The sequence below is a fragment of the Oryctolagus cuniculus genome, chromosome 18 (assembly GCF_051225735.1).
Source record: "Oryctolagus cuniculus isolate XC-2025 breed Fujian yellow rabbit chromosome 18, ASM5122573v1, whole genome shotgun sequence".
NCBI lineage: Eukaryota > Metazoa > Chordata > Mammalia > Lagomorpha > Leporidae > Oryctolagus > Oryctolagus cuniculus.
In genome coordinates, this window is record NC_142884.1 from 75,016,864 (window position 1) to 75,040,629 (window position 23,766).

The following is a 23,766-nucleotide window of genomic DNA, read 5'->3' on the forward strand; positions in this document are numbered from 1 at the left end:
GAGCACGCGTTTCGGGAGTCCTTTAATGAAAGTTCAGATTTACCGGTGGTAGTCAATTCCGTACCTGTCGTCCTGCGCTTACACCATCCAGAGTAGAAAAGGGTCACAACCGTGTTGCGGTGTTCCAGGATTGCTTCAGTATGGCCTGGGCCCATCGCGCGTTCTCCCCACCCCTCTTCACAGCGTAGATGTCCCCTAGGCTGTTGCCCACGTGATCTTCTGGCTTCCGCTCTCTGGTAGATGTAATCGATTATTTCTAGATTCTTCTCAGCTCCATTTTGGACATTTATTTGAACCCTGGGCACAGATTATTCAATGCCTGGGTAAACCGCGTTGTCCCAGCCTGCACGATAACTGCTGGCCACTTACTTTGGATTCCATCACACTGGAAAGAGCTGTTCACTGCTTCTTCCTCCAGGACTTGGAACAGGATTCTGTAATAGATGTGAAAAGCCAAATTCCAGTTTTACTGCTTATAGATTTTGAGATGCTTAGTTTCTCTAAGCCTTTGCCATCCTCATCTGTAAAGTGCCATCTTGGATGAACTGTCGGGCAACCTAAAGAACAAATGTTTAGTCCCCTCCTGACATTCAGAAAGTGTTCTCTTAATGGTAGCTGTTGTAGAAGATAGATGCCAACCACGACAACCCAGCACTGCTATGTTTTGTATATGACTTGAACACCCAAGGACATGACTTGGGTTCCTTCCAGTGTGTGTGTTCATATGAACTGGGCACATTTTGATTCCATAGTTATTCACATAGTTGAACTGGTGTGGCACTCATGTGAGTGACGTTTTTCTGGCATGCTCCGCTAGGTTGAAAACCAAAGCTGGATGTCTAACAAATTATTGATACCTAGCAAATTTGTCCATTTTCCAAAAACTTTTATTTGTGAGGTGGTGGGGGGGAGGGGTTGTGGAGGGAGGGAAAGAGCCCTCCCATCCGCTGGGTCATGCTCTGAACCTTCAGTGGCCAGAACTGGGCTGAGGCTCGATGTCGTAGCGAGGAACTCAACCTGGGGCTCCCGTACGGGAGGCAGCAGCTACCGCTGATTCGTTACGGCTGCCTCCCAGGGTTTACGTTAGCAGGAGGCTGGAATCAGGAGCTAGAGGTGGGCAGCAGGTGTGGGCGCTCTGATAGGGATGCAGGCACCTTAACCAGTGCACCAGGTGCCCCTTCACCTCTGACACTGGTCCATTTTTATTGGTAAGGTGGGTTGGGACACAAACCCAGCAAAGATCCACTTATTGAATCTAGTGTGAGTACTCAATTTTACGTATCACTAGTTGCCTAGAAGAACACATTCAATTTTATGAGCAAATACAAGAAAATTGGGATTTGCTTCTTAAGCAGTTTGGTGAGGAGTCAGCTTCTCAGCCCTTGCTGATTGGCCCTCTCCTTGGACGCTTCTGGTGGTGATGAGCCTGCTTGTAGGTTGATGCCCTCTGGCTGGTAGAAAGAATTTATTATACTGAAATTCAGTTTCTTGGTTAAAATACGAACAGTATGCTGCTTTCCGTCCTCTGACCCAGTGGTGGAACGGAACACTGCTCCTTCAGCATGGCGGCCCTCCAGGTAACTACGGGGTCCAGGCTTGTTGAACTCTGAACACCACAAAGGTAGATAATGCATTTTTATGTTGACATCAATCCCTTGCACGTTGTAAGTGAACAGATGCCATTGTTAATGGTTGTGGGATTAATATGTTGAGCCTTAGAATAATAGAATTTCCCACTTGGGAAACACATCACCCAGTGCCCCGATCCCTTCTGCACATTGCTTCTGAAAGTCCTGTCTTGACACTGGGAAGTATCTAGTGACAAGCACATTATTTGATTCAGAATAAGCCAGATCTTCCAAAAGGTGATCTGAATTTCTATGGGCTTTTCTGGTGTTTAGACAAATCTGAGGTTACCCAAAATGAGTGTTTTCATTGTACTGGTTGCAGCCCCCTCCCATGCATAGTTTTTTGTTTTTTTTGTTTTTGTTTTTGTTTTTTTTATTTTTTGACAGGCAGAGTGGACAGTGAGAGAGAGAGAGACAGACAGAAAGGTCTTCCTTTGCCGTTGGTTCACCCTCCAATGGCCGCTGCGGCCGGTGCGCTGTGGCCGGCGCACCGCGCTGATCCAAAGCCAGGAGCCAGGTACTTATCCTGGTCTCCCATGGGGTGCAGGGCCCAAGCACTTGGGCCATCCTCCACTGCCCTCCCGGGTCACAGCAGAGAGCTGGCCTGGAAGAGGGGCAACCGGGACAGAATCCGGTGCCCCGACTGGGACTAGAACCCGGTGTGCTGGCGCCGCAAGGTGGAGGATTAACCTAGTGAGCCGCGGCGCTGGCCCCATGCATAGTTTTAAGACCTCAACCTACCCTCCTCCTAGGGTTTGTCATGCTGTTACTTCTGGAATACCTCAGAGAAACCCTCACACAAACTCATGACTTGTGTCCCATGTGCTTTTCTTCTGGCCTCGATTCATTGATGTCCCTGGGATGCTTGGGAGGAAGTACCTGCCCACGGCCTTCCGTGGAAAAGTCTGTCTCTGGGATCCCCAAAGCCATGAACCCCACAAGATGGCCCAGGACTCTGCTGTGGCTTCAGCCCAACTCTGCTCTGCTCAGACGGGGCCACTCTGACAGCTACCCTCACAGTTCGTCATTAGGAACCGCGGGACACCTGAGTTGCCTGTGGTCAGTGCAGAGCTTTCCGGCTGAACTGCAGATCCATGGGGCTGACCTAGAAACCTGTCTGTGTTTTCTCTTCACGGCCCTTCTGGTTTGGCATCTCCTGTAGAAGCTGCCTGTGTGTAGACCTCCTGCTCATCAGGTGTGTCTGTTCATGAAGCAAAAGGTTCCTAGGAAGTCACACGGCTGCTGGGGCATCAGATACCAGACAGCGCTGAATCCCAGTTCAGGCTGGGTCAGGACATTCTGCCAAAGGTCTGCAGTTCACTCCAATGTTAAGGCCAAATATCCTTAAGATGTGGTGGAGGCTGGCGCCGCAGCTCACTAGGCTAATCCTCCACCTAGCGGTGCTGGCACACCGGGTTCTAGTCCCGGTTGCCCCTCTTCCAGGCCAGCTCTCTGCTGTGGCCAGGGAGTGCAGTGGAGGATGGCCCAAGTGCTTGGGCCCTGCACCCCATGGGAGATCAGGAGAAGTACCTGGCTCCTGCCATCGGATCAGTGCAGTGCGCTGGCCACAGTGCGCTGGCCACGGCGACCACTGGAGGGTGAACCAACGGCAAAGGAAGACCTTTCTCTCTGTCTCTCTCTCTCACTGTGCACTCTGCTTGTCAAAAAAAAATTAGAAAAAAAGATGTGGTGGAGTCCATCTCTCCTCCCATTGGGAGGGAGACATGTGTGCACATAATTGCTAGATAAAACAGAAACTCGGGGTTTTTAAGAGACACTTGTTAGTAATGAAAACACCGAGAGGAGCGCTCTCTAAATCGGAGGCTGGGTGATTCTCAGACTTGCTGAATCCGCGGTTTCTCTTGTGCTGAATGGGAAACTTTCAGATCATCTTGTGCTCCAATCTCCCCAGAGCTGGTGCCGTCATCCTCGGTTCTTTTTGAAGAGTTTCAAATTTGCTTAGCTACCGAGTTGCATCTCTGCTTTTTTTTTTTTCATTCAGCAAACAGGGTTGAGTGTGTACTGTCAAGTGCTGTGCTTTATATAAAGTAATTCCAATTATAACTAGAAATTCACCATGCTTGTAAGGACTATGGCATAGACAATGCACAGCCTTCTATCAAAGAAACCGCCTGCCACGGTTTAAAGAATTTGTGGTGAGAGGAAAATGTAAGTCCCTGACAGAAGAGTCTGGATTCAGAGCTAACAGCTCAGTTTTTAATGGCAGGCAGAGAAAATCCCCTGAAAGCAGTTGTGGGCTCCATCCCTTTCCAAGAGGAAGCCCTGAAGGGTTTACACGGCGAAAATGCATTTCTGCTCCAGATCCCCTGGCTGCATCGTTCGCTGTATCTTCAGCTGACATGGTGAAATTGAAACTCAATTTTATCAGAGCTGGAATTGACGAGTGAGATGGTGTGAAGATTCTTCCATGTGTATTCTGTGCCTATCAAATCTCCAAAGCCTTTGGAGGCAAAATCCACTCCTGGGTTCCTCAATCAGTGGAGGATGCACCCAGGAGGGCTGTGGTCGTCGGCACCGACCTGGGCCTGGCTGGAGCACAGGGTGCTGTTGGATGCAGGCGGGCAGCAGGACACGGCAGTGAGTCAAGGCTTTGGGATGTCTTTCTCACATCTCCTGTGGATCTGCCCCAGTGTGGGTCAGACCGTGCGTCTGTGAATGCAAGCCTGAGTGACTAAGAAGCTTGGGAAATCAGTGTTCACGGAAACCAAAGGAAATGCGTTCTGTCTCGTTTGTGGGCAGGGCTGAAGAACCTCTAGACTCTGTGAGTTCTCTAAAAGGAACGCGCTGCCTCTGGACCCCAGTGGGGTAGCAAGGCATGCGAAAAGCAACTAGGCGCGGTCTGTGTCCTGGGAGAGCACGCAGGATGTTTCTGAACTACCGCTGCACTTACGTTGTGAGAAGACGCCTGTGGGAAGGCGACAGCTCCAGGATGACTGACTCGGAGCCTGTGGTCCTCCTGGTTCACCCTCCTCCTTATACAAGCAGACAAGCAGGGGCTGCACACCAACCCCGGCAGACTCCGCCGCTCACACACAGGCTGTGGTCTCAGTCTCCACAGACGCACGTCAGCTTCAGGTCCACCTACCCCGCTCAGTGTGAGTGTGTGGGTCACACATGACCACGCACTCTTGAGAGAGAGGTCCAGATCCCTGTATCTGTTCACACCTGTCTCTGTGAGTGGGCCTGTTCTATATTCTGCAGACAATTTTAAATCCATCTGCATTTTCGTAATTCCTGGGACCATAACACAGCTTAATTTGCTCCTGCACACATTTCTAGGTGGTTAGAAATCTCTGCCTTCTGGGTCTTCATCTCTAAGAACCATATTCAAAAGAAAGAAACAGAAAAGCATAAAATCAAGGTCAAGAAGATTAAGCCCCTTAATTCACGTGCCAACTTCCCATTTCAATTGTGGTTTTGTCTCCTAGCTAAAGTTTGTCTTTTTGTGACATTTGCATTAAGCCCAGAGGACATTTTGAGTGGAAACACGCTGAAAGCATAATTGAAACGCTGAGTGGTGCCATTCGTCTAATTTGCATTTTTCCCCCAGGTGGGGAGAGTTTGCTCCCCACTCCTTTCTCCCAGGGTGTTCAAAGATTATCTCAAAGAATGATGCTATGCAATTGATTCCAATAAATCCTCATGTACAGTATATTATATGTATAATTTTTTTCTTTCCAGAAGCTATTTTAAATGCCACTGTGACAAACCATGTAGAAAAGTCATTTGTGGCTTCAGGATAGCACAGATAGTTCATCTGCCCCCTCAAGGAGAGGTCGTGAATATTTGTTCACAAGTTTAATTGTTTATCAGAATTTTTCCTTTCAATTATCCATATGGTGTCGTTTTGACTGCTTAGGATGTTGTCGCTATAGAAACACACATTTTTAAATAGATATCAATGATTCAATTCATTCAGTATGTTCTTTGAACTCTGCCTCAAAATGCAAAGTGTCTGTCTCTCCTGTAGAAGTTTGAGAGTTGCTGACATCTCGCTGGAGTCAACAGTGTTAGGGAACTGAAACAGTGACGGGGTCTGATCTCATCCATGGCACCCTTTGGTAAGGAATTGAAAGTGAGATAATAATCTGTGAGAAAAGCCGAGTCTTCTCCAAGGGGAAGAAGAAGAAAATAAAAGAATCGTGAATTATTTCTCCTTTGACGAACTAGTTTTCACGTCAGATCCGCCATTTAGGTATTACAGAGCTGGTACTATAGAAGGGATTTTGGTTTGTGCCCTTTCCAAGGCTTGATTCTTTATCATTCTTACATTATTCATATGAGATATGCTGGCTTCCTGCCAGATATTTGGAAATCAGAGCCCTCCTGGATTATCAACTTAAGCAGAGTGAAACAAAGCAGGAGAATTTCTTTTTTTATTATTTTTATTTATTTATTTATTTTTGACAGGCAGAGTGGACAGTGAGAGAGAGACAGAGAGAAAGGTCTTCCTTTGCTGTTGGTTCACCCTCCAATGGCCGCCGCGGCCGGCACACTGCGGCCGGCGCACCGCGCTGATCCGATGGCAGGAGCCAGGTGCTTCTCCTGGTCTCCCATGGGGTGCAGGGTCCAAGCACTTGGGCCATCCTCCACTGCACTCCCTGGCCACAGCAGAGAGCTGGCCTGGAAGAGGGGCAACCGGGACAGAATCCGGCACCCCGACCGGGACTAGAACCCGGTGTGCCGGCGCCGCTAGGTGGAGGATTAGCCTAGTGAGCCGCGGCGCCGGCCAGGAGAATTTCTTAATGAGGATGGGCAGAGAGGAGTGCCGTAGCCAAAGCAGCCTCTTCCGAGGGGCCACACGCCGCACTGGGAGTGATGCAGTGGATACAACTTGGTTTTTAAATTTGCTTCTTTCGGTTTCTTTCAATGTGTGTTAGAAAAGCACGCCTAAGTTTCCCCTCACTGCTGCTTGAGTGAGGCAGGGAGGGCTTCTCCAGCACAGGTGACAGGATTCACCGATGGATGCGGCTGGATCAGCACCACTCACCCCATCCCTTCGCCCTGGCAGTGATGCTGCTGTAGCCATCTCCATGGCAACTGCACACAGCTGGCAGGCTGAAGAAAGGGTCCCTGATGGAAGGACACAGGAGCAGGCAGGAAAAGGCACGAGAAGGAAGCTGCCCAGAAAGCAAAGGTTGCTGCTCTAGCGCCCAGAATTACTAGATAGAACAGCGACGGCTCTCATTCCGAGGGGACCATGTTCTGGCCTGAGTGCTTTGTGCGTCCAGCTGGATATTAGTTGTTTTTGAAGCCCCTAGGGATAGCAGTACTTGTGCAGGAGGCAGTACGTTTAGTCTACTTTACAGAGGAAGGCATTGAGTAAAGATGTGGGAGACTCAGAAGAAGCTCCTGGCTGCAGCTTGGCCCAGCCCCGGAAGCTGCGGCCATCTGGGGAGTGAACCAGCGGATGGAAGATTTCTCTGTCTCTTCCTCTCTATCTGCAACTCTGTCTTTTAAATAAATAAATAAATCTTAAAAAAAAAAATTCAGTGGTTGGCCAAAGGTCATAGGGCTGGCACATGAGCCAGGATTGGAATAGGGCTCACAAGCTTGCCATGAAAACAGCACAGGAATAGAAGATCCTGGCATGGAAGGACCCCAACCTCCATGTTGTGCCAAGAATGGCTGGGAAATGTGGAAACCTGGCAACTGGACAAGTGCTTCATTATCGCAAGTCTTGGCTCTTGGCTTCCTCGGCATTCAGTTCTTCTGGAGGGCTTTTATGAGATACTGAGTGCACATACTCCAAGCCAGGCCAGTTATTTCATAATGTCAGGAAGGAGTAGGAGCAGGTGTTGCTACATTTTCACAATAATTTCCTAAGTAGCCAGGTGTGAGAAAGAACCATGGCCTAACGGACCTACTCCCACACTGGCACGTGGTGTTGAGAGGAAGTGGAGACCTAAGTCGTGAGAAAGAACCATGGCCTGACGGACCTACTCCCACACTGGCACGTGGTGTTGAGAGGAAGTGGAGACCTAGTGATGCAGTTAGCCACTTGGCCTTGTTGGGAGAAAGATAGGACACGTTGAGTGCCTGCGCTGTGCCAGGTCGACGTAGATTCTTCTCTCTCAGGTAGACCCTCACCTAGTGCCTCTGATGACCCTGCAGGGATCTGTGGTGTCCCCAGGGAATTAGCAGTACAGCAACCGCCTTCTCCCATGTCATTTGTCTTCCTAAGAAGCAAATATGCCCAGAGTTTGGGCTATAAAGGCAGACAGATCAGATCAGACAGGTTCTTGCTATCCTTTTCAGAATATGTGATCTTGAGCAAAGCAGGTAAAAATCTCTGAAGCTCAGTCTCTTGTACAATGGAAAACAATACTTACAGATTACAGAGTGCGTATGCACAGTGGGACTGTAGTGCCCCCAAGGGGGTGCAGTAGGTTCCTGGGGGGAGAGATACAGTTGTACTTAACTATATAAAGGATAGACGTGGTTATGTAATCACATAAAAGCATATCTGTGATGCTAAAATTCCATGGGAGTGGTAGCAATTAGCACAAGTATTCTAAAAAGGCTCCTTAGGGGAGTAGATAATGACAAGACGGAGTCTTGGTGTAGGTTGGAGTTGATCCAAGGCTGAAAGGGGGTGAATCACGCCATCCTTTGCCCAAAGCCTGGCGTGCAGGAACCATTCATTCAGGGGTAGGTGTGGTTACTGTTATCCAACCATCCTTCTACTCAGAACGCCTGCACTGATCCCAGTCATGTTGCAGGACTACGGAAACCTTTGTGGGTTACAAAGCAAGATAAGGCACCACCCCTGACTTCCCTGGGAGCTAAGTCAAAGCAAAGCACAGGAGGCAAAGCAATCTCATGAATGGATGCACACAGGGCCCTGGGAACTCAGGAGAAAATGGTTAAGTCTTTCTTTTCACTTCCTGCTCGTTTCCACTGCTGGCTTCACCAAGCCCAGAGGTCACTCGAGTCCACCATCTCAGTGCCCAACCTTGCCTGCAGCCTCCTCTGTTCACAGCGTGGGGGAAAGAGCCCCAGTCATCACCACCAGAGGCTTGTTTTATTCCCGGAGAATATCCAAGTCAAGTGGAATCACTATTGATGGCCTCCCATATGGAGAAGCAGTCTGTTCATTGCTGGAGAACACAGCAATGAATGAAAGAATAGAACCTGATTCCTGCTCTTGCCTCTGCTAGGAGAAACAGATACATAAAGTAGACATTGATGAAGCATGATGCAAAGGGCTCTGTGTCCCGGAAACTCTGGGAACCCAAGGGCAGTGTTTGGGAGAATTCCTGGAGGCGAATCTTGAAGAATAGTGCAGAGCTAACATGGTGAAGAAGGCGAGAAGTACCTTCTGCAGAGAAGGAGTGATGCGAGCTGAGGGGTGCAGGTAGGCACGGGGAGGTGCTGGTAGGGGTAAGGTATGGCATGAAGACAGAGGCCAGAAAGCGGTTGATTGACAGCCTGCAAGTGGAAGGCTTTGGGTGCCATGCATTGTTTTGCTTGAGGAGTCCTGACTGTTACATGGTTGCAATGAGAGGGTCCAAGCTTCCCACACGTTGCCCTGACCAGATTATAGCCTCTCCTGCGCTTTCTGTGCCAGTCTCACTGGCTGATTTCGATTTTCTGGATGCTGCAGGATCTTTGCACATATTACACTTCTTGTCTAACTGAGGTAGGTCCCCTTTGACTTGCAGGAGTTTGGGATTAATGTCTATCTGCCTTATTAGACATCAAGCTAGGATCTCTCTGTTCTTTGTTCAACATAAAAATCTCAGCACGTAGAATGACGTTTGCTCTCACTAAATATCTGATGATGGAAAGAGGGGAAGGAATTGAGCTGTGAAGCCAGAGCTGCCACCAAGTTTGGGCACGTTGCCCTTGCCCACATCCCTGCCCAGCGGAACGTGTCTCATTCGATCCTGTCCAAGGGCTGGGGAGTCTTCATGCTGGCACCTGCAGCAACAAGTTACCTGCAGGCCTTGTCACTTCAGTAATCGTCCTCCAAAGGATGATTGCTGATTGAGGATAACATTAAACCAACCTTGATGTGTCTCCATTCCCGACTTCCTGAAACTGAAAACTAGACATGCCCCATCAATCCTGGCTATCAAGGTGGTCACAGCAAGCAAGCACAATCTGAGAAATGCAAGCTCCCCAGAGTCCACCTGTCTGTCCAGTGTCGATGGCCTGAAAGCCGACCTAGCCATGCAAGCACTGAGGCTCCGATGCAGAGTGACCACATGGTGGCGCTAGGATTGGTGGCTATGCTTGAGGAAGGAGGAATGGGACACTGGGGGCCAGAGTGAGGCAGGAGGGCTGTGCTGCGTAGGAGGTATCTTCATTAAGACCGTGTGGTGGTGAAAGCCTTGTGTGTCAGGCTCTAAATGATGGTTCATCATTTACCAACTGTGTGTCCAGGGCCCCGACTTTGTCCTTTCCTTGCCTATACACTGATGGGGAAGGGGAACCAAGTAGCATCTTATTTGCTGTCTTCATAAAGATTACGTAAGACAGCATCTGTAAAATGCTGGGTCCCGAATCTCACATGTGCCAAATACTCAGTCCACATCAGCTGCTTTCATTATCAGCTAATGTGATCATCTTCCCAGAATAGAAAAAAAGCCTTAGTTCATCAAATATTCATATGACTTTAATAGTGTACTAGGGTCTGTGTAGATGTTGTCACTAAAAGCATACACAAATAATGGTGCTAGGAGCAATATCCTAAGAACCTTAAACTAGGAATAGCCCAGGGAGACACTGAATATCAGCCCCACAGTGGGTTACTGCGCAGTGCCTAGTGCCATCAGTGACTCGTGATGCTGGATGGTAACTAGTGGTTACTGTCGAGTGGGCGGGGTGCATTCCTTGCCTTGCAGCCACAGGTTTGAGTCTCACAAAATCGAATATGGAACAAAACAGACCGAACCTGCTAGTGTGCATACTGTATGGTTCTGTTTCTATGAAGGGCAGGCTGACCTGTGGCATTAGAAGTCAGCTGAGTGTGGCCGCTGTGGAGGAGAAAGGGATTCGGGAAGGGAAGACATTGGGTGCTAGATCCGTGGCACGCTCACTTGTGGAAGTGTGTTGAGCTGTACGATGTGTGCACATTCCTCTCTTAAGCTTCACTTAAAGGTTTACTTAATAAGGAGGCTAAAGTTAAACCGTGTGATTCTATGCTTAGCCGTAAGGGGCTCAGCGTCACAGGCAGACAGGCAAACAGCGCACACTGTATGCTGTTGTGTGGCAGGTGCAGAGGCAACATAGAGGGGGAGCATGACTGGCTGCCCCAGCGTTGTGAATGGCGATGTCGCAGTGCTGTGTGTGGTTCCTGCAGGCAGACTGCCTTTCCCTTGGTCCTCACACACACTGCTAAGCCATTGAGCTGTAGAAGTGTCTTCCTGTCTCTCCACTCCCTGCATCACCATACCACTGCCCTCACCTTGGCCAGGCGTCATTGGTACAACCCCAAGCTAACTGCTGTTCCCAGCCCGTCTTCTTGTTCTTCCTCAAATAGCTCTCTGTAACCCAGATCTAAATTAGAACTTCTGGATTTCTCAAAAGCTCTTCTTTTGATTCTGACCCAGCCCTTGCGTAGCACTGCTCTCACCTGGATCCAGAACACACGATGGAGCCCGACCTCCTGCCCAATAAAGAGTCCACTGCTACCAGGAAGCACCCTCTCTTCCTGACATGCCCAGTTTGTCAGAGATGTTTCCAGTTTCGTTTTCAGCCCCTTCTACAGCCCTATCATGTCTTCCTCATTTCAAGTTCACCTCTGACCTAAGCACACTTGAATTAGTCTTTCCTTGATTCTGTCTTCTTACTTAGCATAACCTAGAACGTGCTCCATGCTCTCAAGGGCAGGCTAATGTCCTGTTCATTTTCAAGACCCAGTTCGAATGCTGCCTCTGAGCTCATTCCTTCACATGTCCCTCTGCCACATCTGACTGTCCACTCTGTCCTGTGTGTCTCTGCCGCCTCACTGGTTAGCACCTGCCTAGATCCTGACCCAAGATGCACCTGGGTTGTATGAATTCCGTCAGTACCAAGTCGCTTGGGTACCAGGGGTTTGCTGCAGGGTGAATGGGCAATGTCTGTAGATCCTGGGGTAGGAAACAGTGAGATGAGCCCTGTTTCACAAGTCTGGGATTTCTCAAGGACTAAGTCACCCTACTCACGCTCCTGCCGCTGTTCTGTTTGCTTCTCCTCAGTGACCTTCAGTGACTGTAAGGGAAATGAGAAGCTGCGCTACGAGGTCTCAAGCCCGTACTTCAAGGTGAACAGCGACGGTGGCTTAGTGGCCCTGAGAAACATAACCGCCGTGGGCAGGACTCTCTTCGTCCACGCACGGACGCCCCATGCCGAAGACATGGCCGAACTCGTGATTGTTGGGGGAAAAGACATCCAGGGATCCTTGCAGGTAACACCGCTGCTGGCGATGGGTTGGGGCCATGGAGGAGCCCTGGGCTCTGCTGTCTGACGTGGAAAACGGGTCTTCAGGTCACTATGTGGTCTCCATTCTCTGAGTGTTGTTGTTGTTGTGAATGCCAGAAACCTGGAAAGGAGAAGGTGCGGGAGGTGTGGTGGGGACTGACCGGCTCATGTGACTCGTATTTCCTGGTCAGCTCTGTCTACAAGCACAGCCGTGCGCCTCTGCCCACGTGATGACAGCAGCTTGGAGCCGCATCCACCTTGTGGGTCCATTTCCCTCTGCCCCCTCCTGCAAACACTGTGTCCATTGGGTTGCAATGCTCTGGTTGGCCAAGGCTGGGTCACCAGGCTTTTCCTGAAGCGGGGGTACGTTAACCCGACCCAGCTAAGAACACGAGGTGAGAGTGAAAGGAAAGCTAAGCACAGTCAGTGACGCAGCTGTTGTCAGAGGAACAGGATCGGGTGCCGGAAAGGCAAGAACCAGGGTTGTCGAGCCGGTGACAGGCGCACATGGCACCTCTCCCTTGGGACCCCACACCAACACCCATTCCATTCCTCACGCACATGCGTGCTGATCCCTGCATGGGATGTGCACTTAGTGAACACCTGAGCTGCCACTCAGGCAGAGACTTTTTGCAACAACTGACTCGCTGTCCGTTTCTTAGCAGAAAGGCAGACTGTGGCTTCTTGATTAAAGGAAGCCAAGACACTCGCCGAGAGTCCAACAAATCAATCGCAACCACCTGTTCCTTGCCTTTCCCCCTCTCTGCCGGCCTGGCCTTCCTCAGCTTTTCCAAACCCATGGTTCTCCTTGCCTCCCTCCCTCCCTCCGTCACCTGCTTTGTCTGCTGACTCTGTTTGGGACTGAAGTGACACAGGTTTCACAGCTGGAGAGCAGACACAGCGCGAGTGGCAAGGGAAGTGTTGCCTTCCTGCCTGCGCTGTCTCCAGGATGGTCAAAGAATCGGCTCGCTTCTCTAGCTGCAGACTAGCGGGGCTCCCAGGCTGGGCAGCAGCGGAGCGCCCGGAGGCTCATGCGGATAGCGCCGTCACTCCTGGCTGGACCCGAGTGTCCTTCCCAGGGAGTGCCTCGGCAGAAACACTGTTTCACTCTGGAAGCTCATCATCCCGCTGACGACGGGCGGGCGTTTCCAGGGCTGGAATCTGTTTGCCATCCCCAGACCAGATGAACTCCCTGTTCTTCCCATCTGTGACTATCAGTTATGGGTACATCCCAGCCTAAAAACGGAACCAATGCAGCTCATAGATGTTTTCCAAGAAAACACGGTTCTCAGTGTGAGAAACCAACGTGGAAACCCACTGACACGGTGCCGGCCAGCTTTTCTGTTACTTACCCTCAGCCGTATTCACGACACCTCACTGACTTGGGTATCAGTGAGTTGGCAAATACCGGAAGCCTCAAAACTGCCAGGACGTGCTGCCTGGGGGCTCATAAGTGGTGTGTAGATTCTCACAAGGCGTTTGCTTGTGGGACTGGATCTGTTCAGATGAATGGGGTCCATCACGGCCAGTGGTTCCCTTTGTGTCTGGAAAAGACGGCATCGTATATTTTGCTTGGAAGAGTGGGAGGGAACCTGGGCACTTCTCAGAGCAAACTTCCCCTTGAGGGGTGGGAGACCTGGGGCCATCAGGAAGGGACTCGGCCACCAAGTCTCTCAGTGCTCGTGAGACGGCCTCCAGACGCGACCCCGAGCCCTGGTGTCTCTCATTTGCCTGCCGCTGTGCGAACACACCGTCAACAACGTGCGGCTGCGATTGTTTGCTCCCTAAAGCAGGCTGGAGGCTGCTGTGCTGTTGGCTCTGCCAGACTCGGAGCGGAGTGGGCACTCGTCTCCCGCCTCCAGCGACTTCGCGAGGTTTGAAAATAGGCCTTGCGCAGATGCCCGGATGTGGTTGTAAGAAAAAAGAAAAGGCCCCAGAAAGGAATAAAGGGAAAGAAAACAACATAGATAGCAAAAGAATCCCTTGCAGGCAGCGCAGGGTCGAGAGCTCTGCAGATCCCATTGTGTGCAGCCACGCAGGCTGACCACTCGAGAGGGAAAGCCTACAGGAGTGGGCACGCTCCTGGCCGGGGAGGGAGTGTGAGCACGCGTGTCCGTGGGAGGCCGGTGAGTGGCGCTGTGTGCCCTTGGGTGAGGAGAGGACAGGGAGGCTGGGCAGGTTACAGTCACGTGGGGTCACCTGTGTGCCAGGTGCCGCTCTCCTGGGCTGCAGGCGCTGGCTCCTGTGCCCTCCCTAGCAGCTGTAAGGGAGGGGCTGCGTCCTCCTGCCACTGAGGCACAGAGAGGGGAGCGGCTCACCCGAGGTCACACAGCGGTCAGGAACAGCCTGGTGCTGAGACCCCAGCCAGGCCTCGAACCACTCCACCAGGCTGCTGCTGCTTTTCCTGAGTAGGATGGGCGTGGCTGGGCCTGGAGGGAGGGGCCAGATTGCACAGTGAGGAGTAGCTCACGGGGAATGTCTGCCTCTTAGCTGTGTGTCCTTGGGGAAATTGCTTTATCTGTGAGTCTCCACTCCATTTTTATCTGTTGGCTGTGAAGTAAGGGTGGTACTAACTTCCCAGGATCTTACACTGCCCCTTTCTCTAAATATCCATTCTCCCTGTCACTCTACCGGCCGGGCAGCTGGGCCACAAGGTGGCTGTTGGCATTGCCCAGGGATCAAGAGACAAAAGCATGAGTTGCAATGGAGGAAAACAAGAAATGGAAGATGTGGCTTGAAGGGAGAAAGAGCTAAGGTTCGGTGTCCAGATGGTTCCATGTTGTCTAGCCTGGAGGACGGAGAATAATTGGACCAATCAGGACAGGAGGGACTGGGAAGTTGCCTGGTCAGGCTCACATGTGTTGAGATGGGGGCTCCCAGGGACATCGCAATGCAGAAGTGGGGAGTTGATGGCTGATCTGCAACCGACTCATAGGCTGTGGACCTGGGGAAGACACCTCAGTGGTGGGAGTTTGGGCTTTGAAATTTGTGCTGCACAACTTAGTGACTGTGGTCGGGTCCCTCAGCTCTGAACCCCAAATTCTCAAGTACGGAGTTGGGTAAGATCAAAGATTGCTCCGCCGGAGCCAGACATCAAGTGGCAGGTGCTTTCTGGGGTGTGATTGTGGAAACTTTAGAGAGGGGAGAGGAGTGGAATTCAGTGTATTCAATGAGACCCTGGGACAGAAGCCAGCGATGGGGTCAGGGGCAGAACGTCAAGCTCAGAGATGCAGCCAGGGTGCCCAGGACAGCACAGGCAGGGTGGATTTCCCATTGCTAATTCCACACCATGTTTCAGGAGAAACCATTCTCTAAGCCTCGCGTGTTCAGCACAGTCCTGTTTTTTTTTTTTTTTTTTTTTTTTTTTTTTTTTTTTTTTTTGACAGGCAGAGTGGACAGTGAGAGATGAGACAGAGAGAAAGGTCTTCCTTTGCCGTTGGTTCACTCTCCAATGGCCGCTGCCACCGGCGCACCGCGCTGATCCGAAGCCAGGAGCCAGGTGCTTCTCCTGGTCTCCCATGGGGTGCAGGGCCCAAGCACTTGGCAATCCTCCACTGCACTCCCTGGCCACAGCAGAGAGCTGGCCTGGAAGAGGGGCAACCGGGACAGAATCCAGCGCCATACCTGGTGTGCCGGCGCCACAAGGCGGAGGATTAGCCTAGTGAGCCGCGGCGCCGGCCGAGCACAGTCCTATTTAGCAGTAGCTCCTCTTTAGTAAAAGGAGGCATCTCTTATTTTCAACTGCTGTTTGCAACACTGTTTCACTCTGAGAGCACATAGCCCAAACCTGTGTAGTCCAGTTATTAATGGCTTAATTAGGGATTCTCCAGCTAGTCCTGTATTTTTAATGGTCCACCCAGAATCTGGAACTGAGAAGGCTGAGGATCCCCTTGAACCCTGTCTTAGGCGTGCTCGGGGAAACCGTTAGGAGGGGGCGAGGTTGACCTTTGTGGCGCAAGAGCATTTGCGAGGCTGTGGAAGACAGGGCGGAACCTGATGCGCAGAAGTGTCCCTGGACAGAACTGAGACATGACCCTGCCTGAAGCACCGTCTCTCACTGCTGACAAAGATGGGGACGGGGAGCGGAGGTGTGTGTGTCTGTGTGTCTGTATGTCTGTCTGACTGCGTACCTTGTACACAGGGCTGCGGACACATCCATGGAAACGCTTTGTGTTTCGTTCCTTCTGCAGGGGTGCCTTTACCTGGAGGATAAATGGGATTCTTCAACTTCATTTCCCAGGCTGCTCTCCTCCCCCAACCCAACATTTTCTTTCTTTTCTTTCTGAGTTAAGCAGTTGTAGCTGACAGAACTAGAGGTGATGGCAAGGAACCCTGGCGTCCATTAATGAATTGGGTGCGGTCCATCTGGGAACAGGTATCAGAAGCTTGCAGGAATGCATCTTGACCTCTGCTTTGGGAGTTCAGGGAACTGCCCTTAATCCATCCTGGCATGTGGGAGCCCAGGCTCTGAGCAGCTGTAGATTTCGGATGTCTGTGGCCGGTCAGCTGGGTCCTTAGGACAGAGAACAGTTGACCAGGAGTCTTCCCTGACGGTCCCTTGTGGAGAGCTGTAGGGGCTGCAGGCTGTGGGCTGGAATCTGGGGTCCCTGTTCCCAGACTGTGCAAATCAAGTGCACATCTGATCACACTCTGCTTCTGCTTCAAGCTCCCTCGCTTCCTGACCTGCTTACCAGCCCCTGGTGTCAGTTCCAAAGGCGAGAGGTCTGCACGTGTCCTCCGCTCAAATCCAGCTCCTGCCCATCTGTAAGTGGCTTCACCTGCCTGCATGTTACCTCCCCCTCGGCACCTGCTCTGCGACCCCTTCCAAAGGGGGCTGCCTCCTGCTGCTCTCCCTCCCAGCCCCCCCCCCCCCGGGGCTTCCTCTCCATCTGTAATGACGAGTGGACGTCTTTGTTTCAGTGTGTTTTTGCCTGGCCCTCTGGTCAGACTGTGAGGTCTGTGCGTGAGCAGTATAGGAATGTAGTCCGTTCCCTCCCTCCACCTGTGTGCACCGCTCTGCCCGCAGTGCCCGGCACACAGCCAGCGCTCAGTACCTTTTGAACAAGGGAAGGAGTGTGATGGGTGACCCCTCTCACACCACTCCCTAGTTTGAACTCTGCCTCTGCTGATAACAAGCCACCTGTGGTTTCTTGAATTGGCCAAGCTCGCCCATCCCTGCACACTGGCTGCTTCTCTGCTAATAACCACCCAGGGGCCGGCACCCTCTGACCTGGCTGACCCCATGGATACCGCAGGGACACCTCTCCGAATGACTCCGGCTACTTTTCCTCTGTACTCGGCACCGAGCCTGCCTGCCTCTCCCCTTCACAGCTCCATGCTTCGACTGTGCGCCCGTCTGCATGCTGACCTGAGCCTAGGATTCTGAATACTGTTCCAGCACTATGCTACCTCGACGGGAATCCTGCACCTGCCCTCTGCCCCAGTCTCCTCAGCTGTGAAATGGGTTCGTGACAGTATACCCCTTAAGGGAGTTCATAGATGCAAAGCACCTAGACTAGCACCCAGCCCGTTTAGGTACCTTGACAGCGTCAGGTCCTCCTCGCGGCTGTATGGTCACAGCCAGCCTTAACCACACATGCTCAGTGAGTGAAGGTGGCAGCAGAGGGGACTTACTTTCTGTCCTGCCAGACGTGACTAAATCCCATCCCACCCACACCTAGCATGGCGTTTGAGGGTATGGGAGGAACGTTTCTCATCACCACTCCCATTCCACGTGCCCCCTCTCTGTGAAGCATGGACTGAGTGTCCTAGAGAGGGAATTCTCTGAGACCAAACACCCACCGTGGCAGAACGGAATTGTGAGCTCAGAATTGTTTGTGTCGTCCCTGGAGGTCTGCACAGGTGTTCTCAGTAAAGGCAAAATGGGCTCTTAATCAAGTCCCGGAAATTAACTGCAAAAAAAAATATATAATTTGCTCTCTTTTTAAGTCATTTGAAGACTCCTTTTACAAAGGAAATGAAAGAGACAAAGTGACCACAGAAACTGGAAAGTCTGCGTTTAAGGCTTGTTTATCTCGCTTGCTTATCACCACTGTAAACATGCAGTTTAAAAGACATAATTTTGGCTCCTAATCCAGTTTGAAGAATCAGGATGGAAATAGTTCCAAAAAAGTAAAATAAAGTAAAAGGAGCAATCAGAAGAAGGAAACTCTTGGGAGGAACAGTTGTTTTTGTTTATAGTTTTTAAGATAAAAGTATAAAACACACCCAGAAGCCAACAGCAACAGTGCTGGCTGCTATCTGTCTTGCCCGTTGGGTTACAGCCATCTTCAAACCCACTGCTTCCCAGAGTCTCAGCGTTCTATCAGCTAAGGACCGGGGGGAGCCAGGCGCTGGAGCCTGTGGAGTGACGCCAAGGACCCCTCTGTTCTTGCCCTCTTGTGTTCCAAGGAAGGTGACCTTGTTGTTATGGAGGAAAACAAGGGGAGCCTGCAATGGCCTGCAGTTGGTATTGGACCACCCAACAGCCACGTGGTCTGCAAGGTCACCTAACTCCTGGGAGCGTAGGTTTTCTCATCCGTGCATGGCAGCTAAGACTCCAGCCTTGCCTGGGTGCCGTCGTGAGACACAGGGAATGATGCCTTCCCCGAGGACTGTCAATCACGGGTCCATCAGTGGCTCTTGCCTGAAGAACGCAGGCAGGTGTCATCCCTTCTGTACTTCCTCCCCCTTTCCCTCCCTCACACACTCGAGACAGAAAGGCATTGGTTACTGAGACAAACTCCTTTTGTCTCCTATCCTGAGCCAACCATGTACTTCCCCTCCTTGCCTTCCTCTGACCTCAAAGATACCTGCCGCACTGCAGCCTGACTTCTCTTCTCGAAAGCTTCCTGGATGCTTGAAAAATATAGACAACCCGCTGCAGTAACATCAGTGACCGTGACTCCAGACCTCACCCACTGCCTGCCAGCCAGTGGAGCTGGTCAGTGACCTTGACCCTGCGTGCACGAACTATGCTTTCCCACCACTCGAGGGAGGAGTCGTCTGTGCAGTCACTGGGGTGGTAAAGAAATCAGGAGTTAAAGATGCAAGCGCTGAACTCGTTTAACAAGTATGGTAACTTCAACAACCCGTAGGGTGCCACTCGCCGTGGCAAAAGCCTCCTCCATTACTCGTAAGGAAAACTAGTATCCATTTAACTGTCATCCAAATTGGGGGAAATACATAGTTGGAAAACGATCCGGAGAGATGGGAGAATTGGGCCTAGAGTGTGGTATTAGGCTGGTGTGCGATGACACGTGCCTAAATTGTTGTGTTTGCGGTCCCCGGCTCTGGGAGACTGTTCACATACAAATAAAAAGGCATCCTTTGCTTCATTAATTTAAGGAGATAACTGATTGTTTTGTGGATCAGAACCTATGAAAATTATATTCTGAAGATTAACTTTAATTGAAATGCTTGGGGGGACAATAACAGATCCTACAGGAAGTCTAGACAACTAAAGGAAGATTCTTTCTGGCTCGGGAAACCTCTGAATTTCCTTCTATGCAGCAGCAGGGTCCAATAGAAATACAGTGCAAGCTACATGTGTCATTTCCTTATGGTTTCATAGAGTCACATTAGAAGAAACAGGTGACATTCATTTTAGTAATGTATCTTGTTTAACCCACTATTTGTGTGTGTTATCATTTATCTTATCATTTCCACTAGTGATCCCTGTGAACATTATTAGTGACTCTTGTAGGCTGCTTCTCACACCAAGTCTCGGGCATCGAGTGTGCATTTTACATTCGGAGCACATCTCTATCTGGACTCATCCCTTGTCAAGTGTGCAGTCACTCCAAGGGGCGAATGGCTACTCTGGAGTTCTGGGACGCGCACGTGTTTTGATAGAAGGATGGAGAGGACAGTCCTCTGGGTGCCCTCATCCTGTTAGGCATGGCCTTGAACACTCTCACATCTTTTTCTCTGATCCATGCCATTTTCCTGTTTTATAGGCACTGAAGTGGCTCTGGCCCACAGAGGTTATGTAACACAGCCAGTGCCAGCCTTTATCAGTCGGAGACAGGATTGGGTGCGCTTGCTGCTTCACTGGCAGCACTGGGAGTGACATCAGCCCTGGTATTTTTTTCTGTTCTCTGGTAAAGACTATGAAATAGCACAGGGAAATTAAAAACCTGTAAGGAAGACAGGCAAATCTGTGGTTGAGTGAAACTCCTAAAGAAATTTTAGGTGAGTGGACAAGCCCTGTGTTATGACTTTAGAAATTTTTTCCCTATAAATAGAACCTTTGGAAAAGAACCCCCATGGAAACAGCACAGGGTTACCAAATGCAAGTGCTCCCAAGGCCAGAGACCTTACCTTGTTCATCTTTGTAGCCCCAAAGTCTGGGAAGGATGGCTCCTATTTTTAAAATTATGACTTAAAGTTGTGTTTGCATCTGCATTATCTGATTAAAGCCTCAGAACGACACTGTCATTCCTGTTTCAGGAGGCTCAGAGGTGGGGCTCATGTCACAGAGCTGGTCACATGGCCGCCCCCCCAGCTAGCAGAGGCTGCTCAAGTCCATGGAGCCTTGGGCACTGCACCTGGTATCTGTGATGGCATCGGGTGATACAATGAATGAATGTGTTGCAGCCGCTCTGACATGCTGCTGCCCTCTTATCTTTCAGCACCATTAATCTTTTGGTGCCATAAGTCAAGTACCAGTAAATTGCAAATGTAAAAAAGGGGTGGTCACCTCCTTTTGATAGCCCCCTCATCCCTGAAATTTTAAGAGTGATTCATGCAGAGACCCTGGAGGCACTGCTGGCGTTGCCAGTAAGCTGGAATGCCCTTGTGGGAGATGAAGTGACACTGAGAAGTGTCAAAGCTGCTGGAAAGAAAACCTAATGCAGACCGAGCAAGTCTCCTGCGGAATTCTAGGTAGGAGGACGAGCCCGATGTTGTCATGACACCCGAACACAGCTGTCCTTGTGACTGGAGCCTTCAGATGTGCAGTCTCATGGAAGGTAGTGTAGGTTTCCAAATCTGAGTGTTGGAGGGTTCTCTGTCCCGGGGTCTGCCCCTCCTGTCTGACAGGGGAACAGCTCCCGGGATGAGAGGACACAGCCTTTGAGGGAGAACCGTTGGATCCTTTGGTCTCAGTTCTCAACATGTAGGTAACGAAGGAAAAAAGGGAGGATGTGATATTTTTTATTCTTTCTCCGTCTAGGACATATGTCAATCAAATTACAAGGTCTCACACAAACTTTTAAGGCAGAAACCTGAGCATTTGTAGAAAAGTTAGCAAAAAAGTTGTATCCCTAGCCAACTCTTATCCAGTGTACCTTCCTAGGGCAGACGCGTGTGGACCATGTGACTCTGCGGCCTGGGCATGGTTTGTGATAGATGCCAAGGTGGCAGTGGCCTTGGGCTACACTATTTACCTTCACCCAAGTCACTTGGTTAGGGGAAGCTAAGTCTACCCTCAGATATCACAGGGGCAAACTGGAAACACTTGAACTCTGTTCCAGGGCCAAATCCATTTGTCTTTTTTTTTTAGCTCCCATTAAGGAAGTTGAAAGCTGTTTCCCTGTGGTCCATACTCCTTAGGGGTACTACATGGAAAAAAATTTTACAAGTGCCCACATCCCACTGGGGCCTTCCTGCAGTGTTGTTCACTGAATTGTTTTCTTTCGTCTTTCTTTTTTTTTTTTTTTTTTTTTTTTTTTTTTTTTTTTTTTTGACAGGCAGAGTGGACAGTGAGAGAGACAGAGAGAGAAAGGTCTTCCTTTGCCGCTGGTTCACCCTCCAATGGCCGCCGCTGCAGCCGGCGCACCGCGCTGATCCTGGCAGGAGCCAGGAGCCAGGTGCTTTTCCTGGTCTCCCATGGGGTGCAGGGCCCAAGCACCTGGGCCATCCTCCACTGCACTCCCTGGCCATAGCAGAGAGCTGGCCTGGAAGAGGGGCAACCGGGACAGAATCCGGCGCCCCAACCGGGACTAGAACCCGGTGTGCCGGCGCCGCAAGGTGGAGGATTAGCCTATTGAGCCACGGCGCCGGCTTCTTTCGTCTTTCTTAATAAGGCAGGAAGTGGCAGAAATCAGAAGCTAACACCGTGTGTGTGTTCTTCCAAGTATAAGGTAGCCACTTGTTTTTTTTAACAGATAAACTTTGCCAACACGCATTCTTCTTTCTCTAGATGCAGATAGATTGGTTTTCCAAAAGAAACAACAATAAGAAAACATTGTGCGTAATTCTGCATACACACTTTCAGGATTCACACATGAGATCTAAACTTGGGCAGAGAAACTGCAAATGCCTAGGACTGTCGGCCATTCCCGCTCTCCAAAGCCTGGAGGACGTAGCTGGTTGTGGACGACTTCACACAGAACTGGACCCGCACCAGGACGAGACCAAGTAATCCCAGAGATGCAAAGGCTGTTCCAGGCCAGGGGGGCTCAGACAGCTTGGTGTCGTCTCCAAGACGCAGTTCCAGAACATTCTCTCTGAGAGTGAAGCAGCCTTTGGTGGGACAGAGCAATCAGCTTGCTCCCCCCCCATGGCTGCAGCCTTCCCCCCCAGCCGTGTAGGTTCAGAGAGGAAGACGTGCAGCCGCACAGCTGTGCAGCCACGCAGCCATGCAGCCATGCAACCATGCAGCCACGCAGCCACGCAGCCATGCAGCCATGCAGCCGTGCAGCCACGCAGCCGCGCAGCCACGCAGCCGTGCAGCCACGCAGCCGTGCAGCCGTGCAGCCGTGCAGCCGTGCAGCCGTGCAGCCACGCAGCCGTGCCTGCTCCTCTTCCTCTCAGCGAAGATCAGACCTGAGATCCCAGACAGGGCTTTGCACTTCCTCCTGCCTCCCAGCTGTTTATGGAAATCAGATGGTTCCCTCACCTTGCTCTCTGTCTGCAACAAATCCTTGTGACACAAAGTGTGCATTGCCATCCAGCCCCTTCATCATGTCAAGCAAATTGGGCTTCTGTTGACAGCAACTTTTTACAACTTCTTTCCTTTGAAGATGTAAAGCTGTAAACAACGGTGGTTCTCCCCGAGTCCCCAGGCGTGGGCTGAATAACTATCACCCGGCTTTGTCTGCAGACCCCTACCCATCCTTCTCACTCCAGTTGCCTTTGTGTGCCACAGTTTCTCATGCCTCTGCTATACAATATTCAGACAGCTACCGGGATGTATGCTGCTTCTGCCTGCTCTGTCCAGTCTCTTACGTCTTGGTTACCACAGATAATGGAGACGTGACTGCGCTTTTTGTGCCAAGTTTCTTATTAGATTTAAGCAAAGCCTCGCCCCTAAGGGCTTGACTATGGGTCCTGTTGCCTTCATAGCCATGATTTCCTCTTTCACTGAGCCCCTTGGGTAATATTTTCTCTAAGAGATCAAGAAAGAAGGCTCAAACTGAAGGAAAGGAAAAGAATTGCAAAAAAAAAAAAAAAAAAAAAAAAACCCACACTATTTTCCCTATGATTTCCCAAATTCTACATAAACCTTGCAGTTTTGATATTTATGTATTTATTTATTGAGTAGAGTGAAATTATGTGCTCAGTAGAAGTAGGGGCCTGACTGACTTGTTCACTGCGATAAATCAAACAAGGAACACACTATGACATGGAATAAATACTTCATGACGTAACGAGGTCCAGACAAGGGGTGAATGCTGGTGTTACCAAGGCAGACCACTACCTCCTCTGGGCAAGGGACCAGAGCCAGTCTCCTGTTGAATCGTTTAATCTTTACAGCAGTTCTCTC

The 23,766-nt window shown here is 50.6% G+C and overlaps 1 protein-coding gene across 2 annotated transcripts in view; it reads left to right on the top strand.

Moving 5' to 3' along the window:
* Window positions 1-23,766, top strand: part of CDH13 (cadherin 13) — a 1,120,403-nt gene that overhangs the window by 487,931 nt on the left and 608,706 nt on the right. For both annotated transcript variants that reach the window (XM_051847323.3, XM_051847322.3), the window contains exon 3: window positions 11,834-12,042. In XM_051847323.3, the coding sequence (XP_051703283.1) occupies window positions 11,834-12,042 (209 nt within the window). The remainder of the gene's footprint in view (window positions 1-11,833; window positions 12,043-23,766) is intronic.